Raw genomic sequence first — 16,581 nt, forward strand, 5'->3', positions numbered from 1 at the left:
GGGTCGTAATCGTAAAATCACACTTGGTTGCACTTAAATCGGTAATTATGTATTTCCTTAAAATATTGAAAACCGTATTTTGCTTACAATGTAAAATATTTGTGCTTACTTAGATGAAAAACATTGAAGATACATTCAATTTTTTTTTAATACGTAAATATTGCTTTTTTAATAAAGCAATATAATGCACTCTCCTTAATTGCTGGCGAAGGAAATAATATTTAATTATTAATAATAATAAATAACAAGTCCTGATTTAATTTCGTAATATTGTAATTAATTAAATACTTAATATTTTTATTTCTGGATTCATTTAACAAAGGGGCGTATTTATAAATTATTTTATTTCTTTGTTTTCATTTGCTTGATTTGACCGCCATCTATTAATTCATTAACGTGAATGAGATTATTTTCTGTTGTTTTACTTAGTTTAGTTAATGGTGGCTAGATGGCGCTGCAATACATACTCTTACAGTGAATAAAGAGTTTTGGCTCTCTATCGTATTAGATAAACGTTTTTATCTTTTTGTTTTCATATGGTATTTTTCATGTAAGCTTTAATATGATGTAATATAAATATCAGCCAAGAGACGGAACTATTTAAAGACTTTTCGGTGAATGTTTAATTGTTTTAATGAAAGTGATGCACGGAAAAGGTTTCAAGGTTTCGCGCGAGATTCAGAAACAAGACTAATGAATAGAAGTAACATAATTATAATTCCATATTAAAATCCCTAAACATTTTTGAGGTTCGGAAATCAGACTTAGGTGACACTAGCATTAGGTGAGCATCCTGTTTTCCCTGTGTATAGAAAAGTCTCAATTTTACAATTAGGGCCTTTGGTCGAATTAAGAACCAGTGTTTTGATACCTACTATTATTTCACATATCAAAAGTATTATTGTTTTACTTGGTTATACTAACGGCTATCTTGATTGTCTATTTATTTATTATGTAAAACTCCCTCAGGCTTCGACTTTGAGTTGAAGGTCCACTAGGCTTAAACTCCTTCTGTTATCATAATTGAACGCGTTATAAAAAGGAATAAATTAATAAAAAATAAAGCGTAAAAACGATTTTTTTATTATGAAATTATAAATTTATTAGAACGACATTAAAGTCAAAAGTTAACGTTCTATTTTAGATTCTATTCTAGATTTTTAGTCGATGGTGATAGAATGTATATTATTATTTATTAAATACTTAATAATATTGAGGCTTTAACGATTAATATAAACTTATTATTATGTACATTATAATGCATAGTTTAAATACATGGCACATAGGAAAAATTTAAACATTGATAACGTATAAAATGTTTTATAAAATTTTACCTTATTCTCAATTTTATCAGTTTTATGTATATGTTATCTTATCGACTAGAGGTATCTTTGAAACTCCTAATTATAAGTACAATTATCATTTTATAAGAAATTAATTTATATTATTACTAAGAATAGTCTATTGGTGCGGCCTTGCCTTTGCCTCTCTTTCTTTGATTATTTTTATTTCTTAGACAAATATGATTATCCTTTCTGCCACATATCGTGGATTTTTAGATTTGACAGTATGCCGGATTCCTCACGATGTTTTCGTTCACTGTACGAACAAGTGTGAGATACGCCCATAGACAAGGGGACCATTAGTAACCAAGGAAAAACTTCAGGCATAAGTATAATTATTATAGTTTAAATCACAATTGTAACCTTTGAAGAGTTTCGTGACTTTGGTAATATAAATCGGTACACAATATTATTTAGTCAACAGTATCTCTTATCATAGACGCGACACGATCCGTTTTTTCGATTGACCAATCACAATCTAACGAACGCCAATCTTTAAACAATTTCACCCTACTATCTTCTTTCAGCATAGCATAGTCACAATTGGACAGAAAGAGACAAACGTATATTTACCAGTGTCGACTTATTTTTATGAATAACAAGCATGCTAGTACATTAAAATAATAGATTAAATAAATTCAATTGAATGAAAATGATTTGATCTCATCAAATTGTTCGTTTTTAAAACGTCGTTTGTAAAGCATACAAATTTATATTTATAAATAACGATATTTGCAATATTTTATAAAATGTTAATGTGAAATTAATATTAGTTATAGCTGCTTTTGATTGAATATTACTTAACCTTATTGAGATACATTTATGAACATTAGTTGTAAGTTTTTAGCCTAGTCCCCTGGCCTGGTAAGTGAATTCCCGGACCAGTCGTAGTCATCTTAACAGGCACAAATCCTTTCAAACAAGATCTCGTCAAATATTGTTATGTTTTTTATCGTCTAATGGCACGTCAATGGTGTGTTGTACAATTTCTTCGTCATCTTCTGCGATCGCCAGGTATCGCTCAACTAAACCGGAAACGCAATCCAGGCAACCACTTTTGTATAGAGCCTTTAATACACGCTTTCGTAGCACTACTAGTACGATGAACATTAAGGGTCCTTGCATGAGGTTAAATATGTCCAAGACTGTCCTGTAATATAGAATTTTGTATCAGAATAATATTAGAATAATATCCGAGCCCGTACTCATCTAATAGCGTTACATATCCCAATACTCAGTACAAAAATACCTTGTGTTCCAAAACGTGCGTCACCAGCACTATGGATATTGAAAAACATCTTAATTAACATAACATTTATAACAAACGAAACACACACAGAGAAACACAAAGTAGTAATAATAATCAAAGTATGGAATTAAAAAAAAGGAATAAGGTATATTTTAAGTGTGCGATGTGTGCGTGCTGTGGCTGTAACTGGCCCTGGCTTGGCATTATGCTGTGGAGCAGACGTGTTCCACAGCGATGGTCATTCTGCTAGAGACCACAACAGTTAGTTTTAAAATTTTGTTATAATTATTTCTCTATACAAAAAGCTGGGGATCAGTTCACTATCGCTATTGGAAGGTGGTGGCAACCACTTTGGTATAGGGACCATATACCTTCCTGATCAAGGCTATTAAGTTCTGTTATTGTTTGTCAATATTGATGTTGAGATATTTGTATCGCTAAAAATAGCTAGGAATCAACAAAACCCTATTGGAAACTACGGGATATGTACTAGGCGAGTGACTATAATGTAGTTTAATAAATGTGTCTGTAAAATTGTTTCTGTAAAACTTAGTTTCAGATCTGGTACTATGTATATATTTTACTGTATACCGTTTACAAACAATGTGTTACTAAGAATTTAAACGCTATTGGAAACTGCGGAGGCGATTACAATCTAATGTAATAAAAATGACTTAATGAATTGAAAATGAATGAATGAATGCAAGACTGAGTTTCATATGTTAATAATTCGTTAATAAGCATGTGTTTGGAGCCAAATTTGGAATAATTTAATTCCAAATTTTATTAATTATTACGTTAAATTACTGAGAAATGGTGTAATATTTGCATAAATTATACAGTCAAAATTCAAGTTTAGTTACGTAGCTATAAATAAATAATTTTCACATAATTATTGCTATTATTAACTTACCAAATTATATGTGCTTCGAAGAAAGTACTAATCATTTCAAATATCCAGGGCAGACCCATAATAATAAACATCTTTAATGTCATTCCGAACCTGAAAGAAAATAAATCGTATTATACATCATCATTATAATAGAAACAAAACTTCGTTTTAGCGTAGTGGTTAACGTTGGGACTGAGGCCTAGCACAAGTTTCGATAAAAACAAATATTTCAGGTTGGTATAAAAGACGACCTTTCCATTAAAAAATTATCAACGCTCAGACGCAACAATGTGCCTTCCCTATGGGCTATGGCCCATTGAGTGCTTACAGGCTTTATCATACATGAATATCTACACAAAATTGTATCAAAATAGTTGTTGCCTTTTCTAAAGCAACTCTTATTTAATAATGAAGTAAATAACGCATTGGTTTGTCAAAGTAGTGCGGATTTGGATCCCGGTGAATCAATAATTTAGTTTAATGTATTTATACTTTGACGTTTCTATTATATAGTATATATAATGTAAATTATTTTGATAAACAATACATACTTATAACGCAGTTCCTTGACGTGTGTTGATAGGAACGTTTGTCTCCACAAGTAAACTGACAAGTAGCAAAATATAGCTATATTTATTGCCATGAGTATTGATAGTACACTATACATATAGTACCATTGTTGCCTTTTATCTGGAATTAAAAAGAATAAAAATGTATTTAGTTTCTATGTAATAAAAATTAATTTTCGCATTTTTCTTTGATTGTTAGCTTATTATGCCCTACGTACAGAGAATATTGTTTACGGTCCAATTTTAAAATTTATAAAAACATTTAAGAATTACAGTCAAATCCGTTCACTAAAACATTCCGGTTATATTGACCAAAATCAAAGGTAAAAGTATTAGGTACTTAATAACAACGTCATCGGCTGTTACAATTAAATATGAGTTCGTCCTTCGATGTCGTTATAACAGATATTGACTGTACATGCAATTATTAATGAATTTACTTAATGGCCAAAAATAATAATATTAGCTCCTTACCGTAAAACCAGCAAGTGTTGAGACCGATGCCTGGTTTTTGATGTTTTCCAGGATGGAAGTTGACAATGGACATAGCTATTGTTATAAGCGCGGGTGTACCAAACGCGTAAAGAGCATACCACGAAAAGGTGCGCCAGCCATAGTCGGGCACTGATGGACGCCTGCAATGACGTAACGTCTGATAAATCTATGGCTCGTAGAATATTGTTAAGTGCTGAGTAAACGACAGGAATGAAAGACAATGCCATAAGAAATAGAAATAAATAAAAAAATTAAAATGGATCTACAAATTGCTCGTCTCTCATAAAATTATAATGATTGTTTGTAATACTTACTTGATTCGAAATAGAATCTGTATCGAGATGGAATTCATCCAGAAGAAACTTGATACCATAAAATAATAGGTCAGGAAGCCTGGAACATTCAAAATCGCTGGTTAATATTGTTACAAAACATTCGTCACATGATGTATTTAAATACACGCATTGTACAATAACAGTTAGTATTCTTAGTATGCCTGCGTATTAGATAATTTGTGAATTTACAACGTCACCATTTTGCATGCGTAGGCAAGGCGTCGTAAGTAATACGGCGTCTGGTAATATTTAAAGGGGCCTCAACCCTACAGGGTTGGGGGGGAGGTCCTACACTTTTAATGAAATATGTGGCTATACATCATGGCTGAAAAATGTATATCTCGGCAATATCTGCAACAGTATATGGCTCATTATTTTGTCTTTACACTACATACATGGCTTGGCTAGTATCTACCTATGGCTGCAATGGCAAATGAACTCTACGCGTTGCAGCCTCTTATATTGTTTTAAAAGCAAAGTCAAAACAAAAATAAACGAAGAAAAATGTGGATTCCACCTTATTTCAATAGGCGTGATGTGATATATTAGATATTTTAAGTCTGGAAATAAAAAAAGACGAAGTGAAAGGGGACGGACTTAGACCGTATAGCGAGACAGCAATAATATGAGAAATGTTGCCGTATTTTCGATTGCAAAGCGATCGTTCAGGCCATACGGCTGGGGCACTAACCATTCATCGGATATCCAAAATAATATTTGGTAATATATCCCGGCCATATTAAAAATATTGCCGAGTATTGCATAGGTGTTGGCTGATGCTATCAGCCACTCCCTTGCAGCTATAAATTATCTTTAAAAAATGACCCGTCCTCTTAAGAGATATTGAAATGAAATGTATTATATATACAAAAGATTTTTATTCGGTATTTTATAACCTTAAGTGTTATTCGATAAAAACATCCGTATGATTAGTATTTATCCAGAACCGTGTACTAAGCTAAGGTAATGATCATTAGATTACGTTTTGGTTGGTTAGGTTTTAATTAGGGAAATTCGTTTTTACTTTAAGCCGCACTCAATTAAAGGTTTTCTGATTGTCTTATCAGTCATGTAAGTCTGACACGGTAAATTTAATTGTTTCATGATGACTTTCCTCTTTACGCGCACGCATAAAAATAATTAGCGGTAAACATTACTTATAATTGTTTGATCCAGACTATTTATATATGTATTTCATTTTATTGTATATATTTTTTCATGAAGGTACGCAACGTCTAGTTATGAATAAGATCGTAGTATGGCCTAGTGAAAAAGCCGAGTTAATCTAGTGGATATTTGTTTAAATTATTTTTTTATTATTTCTAATACATTTTGAATAAACTAATAGTACAAAAGCACCAAAAGAGTACTAAAGGGTTTAATATTGAAAAAAAGGCGTGACCCTGAGGTCGTTGGTCCCGGTGTGAACACTGTACTTTCTATGTGTGCATCACACACTCGTACGTACGGTGAACATAACATCTTGAAAACCGCCATATTTCCAATCTAAAATACAACTGTGTGTCAGGAAGGCAGATTACCTACTTGTCTATGAAATAAAAATTATCAAAAAAACGGAGGTAACACCCCTGGACTATTATTATTGTGGTATATATATAAAATTAACAATTAAATTACCTCGAGCAGCGCATAAATTCATATCGGAATATTCAACGAGTTTCATTATGGCCAAAATAATTAGTCCCAGCGCTAAGCTCACGCAGAAACAAATTATGCTTTTGCCTTGTAGATCTCTGAAAAAAAAAACAGTATTTTTTGCTTATTATTAGTAATTATCATGTTTATTAAGATAAATTATGTATTTTTTTGTATACGCCTTAGTTCACTGCGTCGTATAATGTGTTTGTTTCTGGCCAAACCAAAATCGTTTTAGAAGCGTTAGGCTCCGCCTTGAAATCACTAAGAAACAGACGCTCTACCTGCCTCAGTTGATTTGATTTCATCTCTACATAAAATACAACATTGAATTGTTTTTGGATTCATATAAAACTACTCTTTGGACTGTCAACACAAATGGGTTCTTGACTGGTTTCGCTATATTTGTTAGGTTCTAGCGTGTTTTCGTAGATAATGCACCTGTATCGTATCTATTTCTGGGGCCCAAATCAACGTAAAAATTGTATTACGTTTTACCAAGGTCAGTTTCCGTGAATTATTTATACACAGATATCTGGATACTATTAAACAAATATCAGACTTTATTTCTCTGTCCAGGTGCCTCTAAATAGGTATTCAATGTATTTTACTAAAGTTGTCTTCAACTCATGAATAAACTTAAATTAAAAAAAACTGAATCTCAAAAAATTTCAATTTTAAAGTGCTTATGGTCCTCGTAATCGGTCCTCTGGTAGGCTTGTTATGAATACAAAGTGAGATGTCCGTGGACACATTTGTCGTTTTATCTAAACAATTGCAAATATAAGCGATATTAAGCGCTTCCTAAGAATATTCACAGGTTGTGAAAATCGACCGTATTCATGTAATTTTAAATAAACTTGTCGGAAAAACATAATAAAAAATTTGTGTTGTGTTTATTTTACTATTTAATAATGAAGCGTAGAACTGTGCTAGACCGTATGTGATTTTTTTAATACATATACCAACCCAAGTATTGTAAAAAAAGACGGCTAAAAAATTCAAGAGTATTAAAAAGAAAACCAAACAAGGAGACATTCATGTTATAGTTAAATATTAATGATTAGAACTCACCTTAGAATCGGTAAAGCGCAGTAAAGTATAGCGGTCAAGGCAAGAAAAATTGCCGAAACTATCATGCAGTAACTCAATACTAAGTCCGTCGTCGTCTCTTCCTCCATTTCACAAAATAATAACAATTTTAACGTGTTATTCGTAGTTTCATTTGCGGCACAAAATCTAAAAACATTTAGTAACATCATATATTAGATCAAGGCCTAGATGAAAATTCGTATTTTCAAAAAATACTAAATCGATAATCATAATGAAATCTTGGTTGCTATTGAAGAGTGAAAACTCTTTATAATAGTCAAGCGCTTGGTGACATAAAATTATGTTATTCGTGAAAGGTGCGCGTTGTGTGGTATATAACGGTTAATACTTACGATCCCGCGTCTTGTAAGAAAGATTGTTCTCCAATATATATGGTAGCCGATTCATCGTCGTTCACTGTAAAGTTGTAATCCTTTTGAAATAATCTTACGGTATTGTTACAATTGAACCGTATAGCCTTTTTACTCTCATTGACTGGATTTACACACAATGCTTCATTTTCGCTCAAAATACCATCTTCTTCCAAACAGCAGTAAGTGTTTAGAGGGTCACTTAGAACTAAATTAAAATACGCGAGAACACACAGTATTCGAAACATTTTAAAACGTTCCAGACTTAGGTGAATGAAGACGTCCGACTTTAGCACCGGCGCTTGATTCACTAAAATAAGTGAATATACGTAATCACGAAGTTGCGTTGCGCTAGTGGATTTTGGACTGTAGTACGTGGAAATAGTGGATGGTTTGGTAGATTTAAGTGGTTTCTATTATCGAGTGTAAACAAATGATTAAGAAAGACTTATATCGTGCTGTTTCATTCCGATATTTTGACTTTATTTGGTCTGGTTTAGTGCAAAAGCCGTCTTTGCAAATGGTATTAGTGGATATAACTATGGTAATGGAAGAAGTGGACGTGTATACAATTTTTATATACTTCAAAGTCGTTCAACACGTTATTACTTAGTAATTTCTTTAGAAGTGAACTATTCTTGTTCAGTTGCATGCTGTACGTGCGTATACGCCGGTTTTTCTATTACAGATGTAGTACATGTGTTGTTGTATACACAAAATTTAAAAATTTACTTCACGAAATCGTACATATTGCTTTTAAAACTTTAACAAAAAATAAAATTTAAGAACAAATTATTGGAAATAATTTTCATAAACAATCTTATAACAAATATATTTTTATATACCATTAACATACTTGTCATAATATACATACATATATTCCAATACTACGATACAGAATTACGATAAAGATAACAGATTTTTTAAAAACAAATTGCCGTTTTAATACTCATTAGTTATTATCCATAATTAACACCGTCAAGGTTAGTATATCCCATAATAATGCTAAAATACAAAATATTTTTATATTATATCGGGCTTGATAATTTAAAAACGTGTGTGAAACCAGATGGCTTGCGGTTCAGGTTATTTTTAAAATTTGTATGTTTGACGAAGTATTTGTTTCACATAGTTAACGATGACTTAAAATATTTATTACTATATAAAATGTATGTTTGTATAGTTTCGGTTGCTATATAATCGTAATTCCATACATACAATAAAAAATCAACTTTTTGTATATTTATTAAAACTTACAAGCATTACAAATAAAAAAGTATAATTCATAATTAGGAATGCAAAGGGCGGCTTTATCTAAACCCTAGTAAGAAAATAAAAAAAAACTGTTATGGATATCGCAATTAAAAATACAACACAAAAGAAACTTGGAATTTCTCTTGATAAGCCACGAGTTTATTTGGTTTGGTTTATATTTGGTTAATTTTTTACAGTTGTTGCAAATGTTAAAATTCTACGCGCGGTTCGAAATAAGCGACGAGACTGGCGATCCCATGACTGATAAGGACATGGCACTGCAGCATTACTCAAGGATCACATCGCTTCAGGTCAGTAATATCCCTTTTGAATCTTAAGTACTCACTCAAAAACTTCATGAGTAGAAGAAATGTACAAGATTTTACCTTGCATCACTTTTTAGGACCGAGGACTGTTTCTAAAACATTTTGTATCATACACACAGAAATCCTTTATATTTCCTGCCTTTTAACTACTATATAATTGTAATACATGTATTTATTGTTTCTTTTTTAGTAATTTTTAATATAAGTTTTTAATTTATATCACTTTGAATTTGAAATACTTGATCTTGTGTGGATTGTATGTACTTTGTACATATTTATTTTTTTCGGATAGTAAATAGACAAAATGACGTTCACGAGACTGATTCATTACCAAATAAGTCACAGTGGACGCAAAATCCGCTCCCAAGTCGCTTCATGTTTTAACTCTTAATTGGAATGTGCATATCAATTGCGATGTTATCTTGAATTTTAAAGTAACCTTGAATATCTTTATTCATTGATTACAGAAAGCAGCATTTTCAAAGTTCCCCGATTTGCGACTATTTGCCCTTGCTAATGTGGCGAGCGTCGACACGAGGGAATCCTTACAAAAGCATTTTGGAAATTTGAGGTAACATACTTCAATGATATTGTATAGGTGTAAGTCTACCAAGAATAAACAAAAGTATAATCAATCACCAAGTTAAGGAGAACTTGGTAATATAAGAAAACCTACAGAAGATTTATTAAGCTACACTATCAATGACCTCACGAAGCGTTCTAATAATACATATCGGCATATAATAGCAATTTGCAGATAATTAATGTCAAATCAATTTCGACATGAATTTATTGATTATTTCGCAGGCATTTTTCAAGTTGTTTTATTTGTTACTAGCGGACCCGACAGAGGTTGTCCTGTCTTAACTATGAATATTAATTTCGAATTGGTATAATAACTATGAAATATTTCAGAAACATAGTGTTTATTATTCTAATTTCGCGCAATTTATTTTATGTTTTTTTTACATAAGAACCTTCTCCTAATAATAACAAACGCAACAAAAATTAATTAGCGAAATGAGTCCAGGCGTTCACGAAAGAAATAATATCGCGAAGCCAACCAAATTAAAATTCAGTACTAATGATCTACAGCTCTCACATTTTTGACTATTCAATTTGGTCGGGTGGCGCTATTATTACTTGTTGTGTTTCGGAATGCGACATTGCTTAGACAACAGTGAGTGCTTGTAATTTAATATGAACTTCATTGAATAGCAATAAAGTTCAAATTGACTCTACATTTTATTTACAAACCGTTTGTATGGGAAAAAGAAAAGGGCTGTTTTAGGGTTTACCCGGAAATTATTCGAATTTTTCTCGCCTTTTAAACCTTCCCTAGACCTCCACGAACATTTCAAGACTAAGATAAGATAAATCCGTTCAGGCATTCTCGAGTTTAAGTAAGTCTAACGAACAGCTATTCATTTTTATATATATAGATTAATTAACAATTGTTATATTGTTTGTGTGTGTTGTATGTTATGTTTTATTTTCAATAATTAACTTCAATTTAATTGTTAAAGACCTTAATTTCTAATAAATACTATAGACACAGAATTTTACACACACGTAATAATGCCCTATAAAAATAGGCATACAAATGTCATATAAATCATCATAATGTCATAATAATAAGAATAGTTAATTTATATATAATTGTTGTTAAAACTTATGGTCTAAATACTATGTTATAAAGGCAAAAATCCACTAAATATCAAATACATATTTACAATGTAAAGTCGTTAAACAAGCTTATTTTAGCTAAATGTTTGGTTGGTTAGAATACAATAGAACTTTACACAAAGCTATGCCACAAATGAAATACAATTGTACGTTGATGTATGAAGCTGGTTCACGTTTCAGTGATCGGGCATTACGCGCAATTGCAAATTATCTGAATCTCATACCACCCGAGGGCAAAGAGTCCGAGGCTGCTTGGCATCGTTTGGACAAACAATTCCTTCAGGAGTTATTGGTAAGTGCTTCTTAATATTTTGTTTTTAATAGGTGTTCTCAGACTAGGCTCTATGGTATGGAGAATAAAAGTTCCTATAATCAGATCGTACAAACGTTATATAATTCCAATTTTTTTTAGTTACGTTTTCCATTTTTTTTTTAGATTTGCGTATATATTAGTTTGTTTTAATTGAAAGCGGTTTTGTAACCTTCGTATCTTGAATGAAACCCTGGCCACTGGCCTGAGGTCACTGCTCATCTTGGAAGCTGGTTTATCATGTGTTTTTATTTGGGTATCTTGAATATTTAAACAAAAGGCTTTTGTGAGAATGTTGGGTCATATTTTTATGGAGACATATAAATGTAGTAGGTCATGTTGTTAACACGTTTTACTTCGTTTCATGTATAATATACATACGTATTTGACTTTGTTTTACATTGTTGTTTATTAGCTAAGTAGATATTATACACAGGCCTTTTGTCCCTTCTTTTTTGGGGGCATGCTAATTCTCAGAAGTTGTAAGTACACTTGGCTTAATGGCTTTCACGTGGGAATGTTTGAAAATATCTAAACTTTTCCATAAGAACTCAAAGAAACGATATTTTCGAAATTTTCTTTAGTGTGTTTATCTATAGTGGGAGTGACTTTATAACAATAAAAGTCAACATAAAAAATTCCGTATTTTTTATAGATATCCCGACATGAACGCCGTATCTCACAGTTGGAAGAGCTGAACTCTATGCCCCTATACCCCACGGAGGAAATAATATGGGACGAAAATGTCGTCCCAACTGAAATCTATAGTGGCGAAAACTGTCTCGCACTGCCCAAACTGAATCTACAATTCCTCACTCTCCATGATTATTTATTAAGGAATTTTAACCTGTTCCGTTTGGAGAGTACATGTAAGTATTAATATTACTTTTATATTATATTAATTATACATTACGTGCCTCTCGGCTTTAAGAGAAATACATTACATATAAACTAAATTCAGCGTTGGGTCTAAAATGTTATTTAAGACATAATTCCATGAACCAGCTACCCGGCGAGATATTTCCGAACGAAAAGGGCATACCAATTCATACAAGGTCGGCAACGCACTCGCGAGCCTCTGTTATCGAGACTGTCCATGCTGTAAGCCTCCTGCCGATTTGCCTCCGTGTTATAATTATTAAAAATTTATAATGCCAGAATGACTATCGACGACGTATTTCCGAATGAAAAGAGCATACCAATTCATACACGGTCGGCAACGCACTCGCGAGCCTCTGTTATCGAAACTGTCCATGCTGTAAGCCTCCTGCCGATTTTCCTCTGTGTTATAATTATTAAAAATTTATAATGCCAGAATGACTATCGACGACGTATTTCCGAATGAAAAGAGCATACCAATTCATACACGGTCGGCAACGAACTCGCGAGCCTCTGTTATCGAAACTGTCCATGCTGTAAGCCTCCTGCCGATTTTCCTCTGTGTTATAATTATTAAAAATTTATAATGCCAGAATGACTATCGACGACGTATTTCCGAATGAAAAGAGCATACCAATTCATACACGGTCGGCAACGCACTCGCGAGCCTCTGTTATCGAAACTGTCCATGCTGTAAGCCTCCTGCCGATTTTCCTCCGTGTTATAATTATTAAAAATTTATAATGCCAGAATGACTATCGGCGACGTATTTCCGAATGAAAAGAGCATACCCATTCATACACGGTCGGCAACGCACTCGCGAGCCTCTGTTATCGAGACTGTCCATGCTGTAAGCCTCCTGTCGATATTCCCCCGTGTTATAATTATTAAATAATTATAAAGCCAGAATGACAATAGACAAGATGGTGACTAACAGTTTTATGTAAAATTTCAATTACTTTTAATAGTTTTATTGACGTTATTTAAGTAACGTATTTTTGCATTCTAGGTTAAAAGTTACGAAATGTTCTCTTTGTAATACGTGTAAGCTTTTCAAAAGACCGACCACTCTAGGTGACCGTAATAATAGCATTATTTTGGTATAAAATCTACCGGAGATTGAACCTGCGTCCTCAGGGATGAGAGTCGCACGCTCAAGCTAATAGGCCATCACTGCTCTAATGTGTGGATAATATAATATAATACGTATTTAAAACTTATTTTGCAATAATCTCGGCTGAAATATATTGTGTCATTAATACAATTGTTCAGTAAAATACGCTCAAATTGTTTAATAATTGTTACATAGTAATTCAACGGTTGAAAGTAAATAAATTGAATTAGAAAAGAAAAAAGAGTTTTACGACTAATTATTTTATAAGTAGACTTTTATGCAGATAAAAGCTATGGATTTTTGTGAGGATACTAGAACTAAAGTCAAATATTAGCTTTTTTTTATATCCGAGGTGGATATGCAATTGCGTATGCTCCCGAAAGTAGCAGGGGTATGTGGAACTCAACCCACACCAGAAACTCTGATGGTCAGAGATTGGGTGAGCATTAACCCACTAACCGTCGGTCTCGGAATTTAAGACTAATAATGATTAGGATTGTGAAAAACTGATATATTTTTATATAATTATATCAACTGTTATTGTGCTAAAAACTAATTTACATATATCTCGTAAGTGCGCTGTCATTTCCGCTAAGAGATGGCCGCTATCTTCATATTTCCCTTATCTTGACATATGTTGTTTGTTTTAAACTTGAGTTTCATCATATCAAAGATCATTCCTAGAGTTTTAGGTGTGTCATTGAATGAATATTAAATTGTATGAATGGGCGATTAAGCTTATTCATTAATCTTACGATAATAGTACTGCATTACGCATTTATAGTATTAAAGCGTAGCGCTTTGAAACATCGCAAATTGATATGTCTGTATTTAACTAGTTTATATTCTCAGAACGATTACAAATAATGATATAATCCCTTTAAGTAAATATTCCACTTCCTCAATACATAACTGCATATACAGCGATAAGAATGTAGTAAAGCTTTTTTATTCAGTAAAATGCATTTACAAAACTGGATTTCGAGTGATTTTTGCAACTGTAATCTCACGTCTTTTGTTTTTATGTTCGTTGAAAATTTATGTAACTGCATTGGTTCCCTCGTAGTTGCCGTTTTTAAACAAATACAAATAATATCAAAAATAAATGAATAATTGTACGAGTTATTTAATAAATAACAGGCTCTTTCGAATAATTCGCGATTTTAACAGATTAGACCGTTCTTATCCGGAGCTGGATATACTAGGCAGTGCTCTGATCGGTTTTAAAGAAAGCATTGTTATGTGCCTATCTCGAACCAAATCCGCTGTTTTGTTGTGTTTAACAAAAAATTTAGGTATTTTTATTTTATTGTAACTTGTATATATTTTACTTGCATGTTGTTATTTTTTACCTAAATTAATAAATAAATAAAAAATATACATCTTATTTTGGTTATATAATGTGCGACATGAGCCATACGAACATGAACTCGGACATCAGCTGATTTTGGCCATTTGACTTTATAATGGTCTTGGTCTCAAATTGCATCACATTTGACTTTAAAGAAGAAAACTGTAGGAGGTTACGGCCACGTAATATTTTTCATTATTTACAGACAATTAGATGGTCTGCCTTCTATATCATTGATTTTTAGTTTTAAGGTATCTTTGTGATGTTCGCCATAACGCGTAGAATCTATTTGCCGTGATTTCAACACATGAACTCAGGGTTGAGTCGCATGCGTTAGCCACTAGTCCAACACTTAATTAACATATACTAATAATGTTACACCTAAATTCGTCACAATTGACGTCAAACTAAATTTATCTTTTTATTATTAATAAAATAGTCATGTGGTCAATTGTATCTTAATAAATTCTTGGTACAAACTCATTCATTAAACGTTATGTTTCCTTATTTTTACGCTCTATACGTCATACGTAAACCTCCGAATATGGACCGGTCAAAGTATAGTATTTCAGACTAATTATCAGCTTATTTAGTATTAAATATGATGCATACACGTACTGTGCGTGCATGACATTCAAGATCGGGAGATGTATGTTCTACAAAAAATATTGAAGACTTCAAGGAATTAACAACAACAGCCACAGTTTTAGCCTTTGTGTAATTTTACTAGGTTATTTTAAACATATTCTTATATTTGTTTCAGATGAGATTCGTCAGGATATAGAGGATGCGGTCTATCGATTGGCGCCGTGGTAATTATTTGTTTTAATTGATTAATTGCGTTAATCTATATCATATGTCATATTAACAGGGCAAACAGACACGAATTAAACTCAAACTCAAAATAACTTATTCGTATAGGTACACGAGTACACTTATGAACGTCAGAAAAGAAGTTAAATTAATTGTAAATTTACTACCAGTTCGCAAGTCAAGGGCGTAGAGCGGGCAAGAAGAAGAACTGGCTAGAAAATTTCCGCCACTATTTTAGTTAAGTCAAGTACAATACAGGATGATTTAAATGGAATTAAATGAATTTTAATGATTAATATGAGAGATATCATTATTATTCAACGATTTTCATACAGCAATACTAAAACTTTGATCGCATTAGTCATTGAGGAAGCTATCCAGCAATTTAACTGAAATTAGAATGATAAAAATACTCGCAAATAATCGCTTCATTACGCTTTAGTGGGTGATGCGCGCTTGTTAAAAATACACGAAGTCGTCTCGTATATATTTAGATTCGCTAGGTTATTGATATATGTATGTTAGAATTGTATGTCGTAAATTGTCTAAACAAAGAATTAGTAATCGCTATTGTGATTTACATAATGTACCTGAGAACCTCATCAACATTATGTGATTGGATATAAAATGACGTCAATTCGATACGATATGAGATTTCAGTCACGTGGTCACTTCCCTATTTTATAAAGACCCCAGTACGTTTTGAAATCTGAACAATTTTCGTGTTGACAATTTTGTTACTAATTCGACAAAGTTCTACTTTATATTACTGTTTTCTTAAAATCATTAGCTGCTCACAGATAACGCCATACTATTCTATCTGTACCGTCCGCTTTTTGAACGCTT

At 32.3% G+C, this 16,581-nt stretch overlaps 2 protein-coding genes across 4 annotated transcripts in view; one reads left to right on the top strand and one right to left on the bottom strand.

The window, feature by feature from the left end:
• LOC123706558 (RNA helicase aquarius) overlaps window positions 1–16,581 on the top strand; it is a 55,952-nt gene that overhangs the window by 18,135 nt on the left and 21,236 nt on the right. Inside the window, exons 1-6 of one of the 3 annotated variants that reach the window (XM_045655829.1) lie at window positions 8,967–8,985; window positions 9,454–9,567; window positions 10,050–10,153; window positions 11,449–11,560; window positions 12,234–12,447; window positions 15,686–15,734. In XM_045655829.1, the coding sequence (XP_045511785.1) occupies window positions 9,463–9,567; window positions 10,050–10,153; window positions 11,449–11,560; window positions 12,234–12,447; window positions 15,686–15,734 (584 nt within the window). In that variant the 5' untranslated portion in view covers window positions 8,967–8,985; window positions 9,454–9,462. Of the gene's footprint in view, window positions 1–8,966; window positions 8,986–9,070; window positions 9,088–9,453; window positions 9,568–10,049; window positions 10,154–11,448; window positions 11,561–12,233; window positions 12,448–15,685; window positions 15,735–16,581 lie in introns of those variants that run through there. The other 2 variants (XM_045655828.1, XM_045655827.1) reach the window with 2 other exon arrangements.
• On the bottom strand, window positions 1,175–8,301 carry LOC123706562 (probable G-protein coupled receptor Mth-like 4). Its single transcript, XM_045655833.1, has 8 exons — window positions 7,985–8,301; window positions 7,614–7,778; window positions 6,522–6,637; window positions 4,863–4,941; window positions 4,528–4,688; window positions 4,036–4,174; window positions 3,506–3,595; window positions 1,175–2,493 (listed from the first exon to the last, which is right to left on the bottom strand). Exons 1-8 carry the CDS (start codon window positions 8,248–8,250, stop codon window positions 2,274–2,276), a joined length of 1,236 nt encoding a protein of 411 aa, XP_045511789.1. The 5' UTR covers window positions 8,251–8,301; the 3' UTR covers window positions 1,175–2,273.

This window comes from Pieris brassicae, chromosome 2 (assembly GCF_905147105.1).
Source record: "Pieris brassicae chromosome 2, ilPieBrab1.1, whole genome shotgun sequence".
NCBI lineage: Eukaryota > Metazoa > Arthropoda > Insecta > Lepidoptera > Pieridae > Pieris > Pieris brassicae.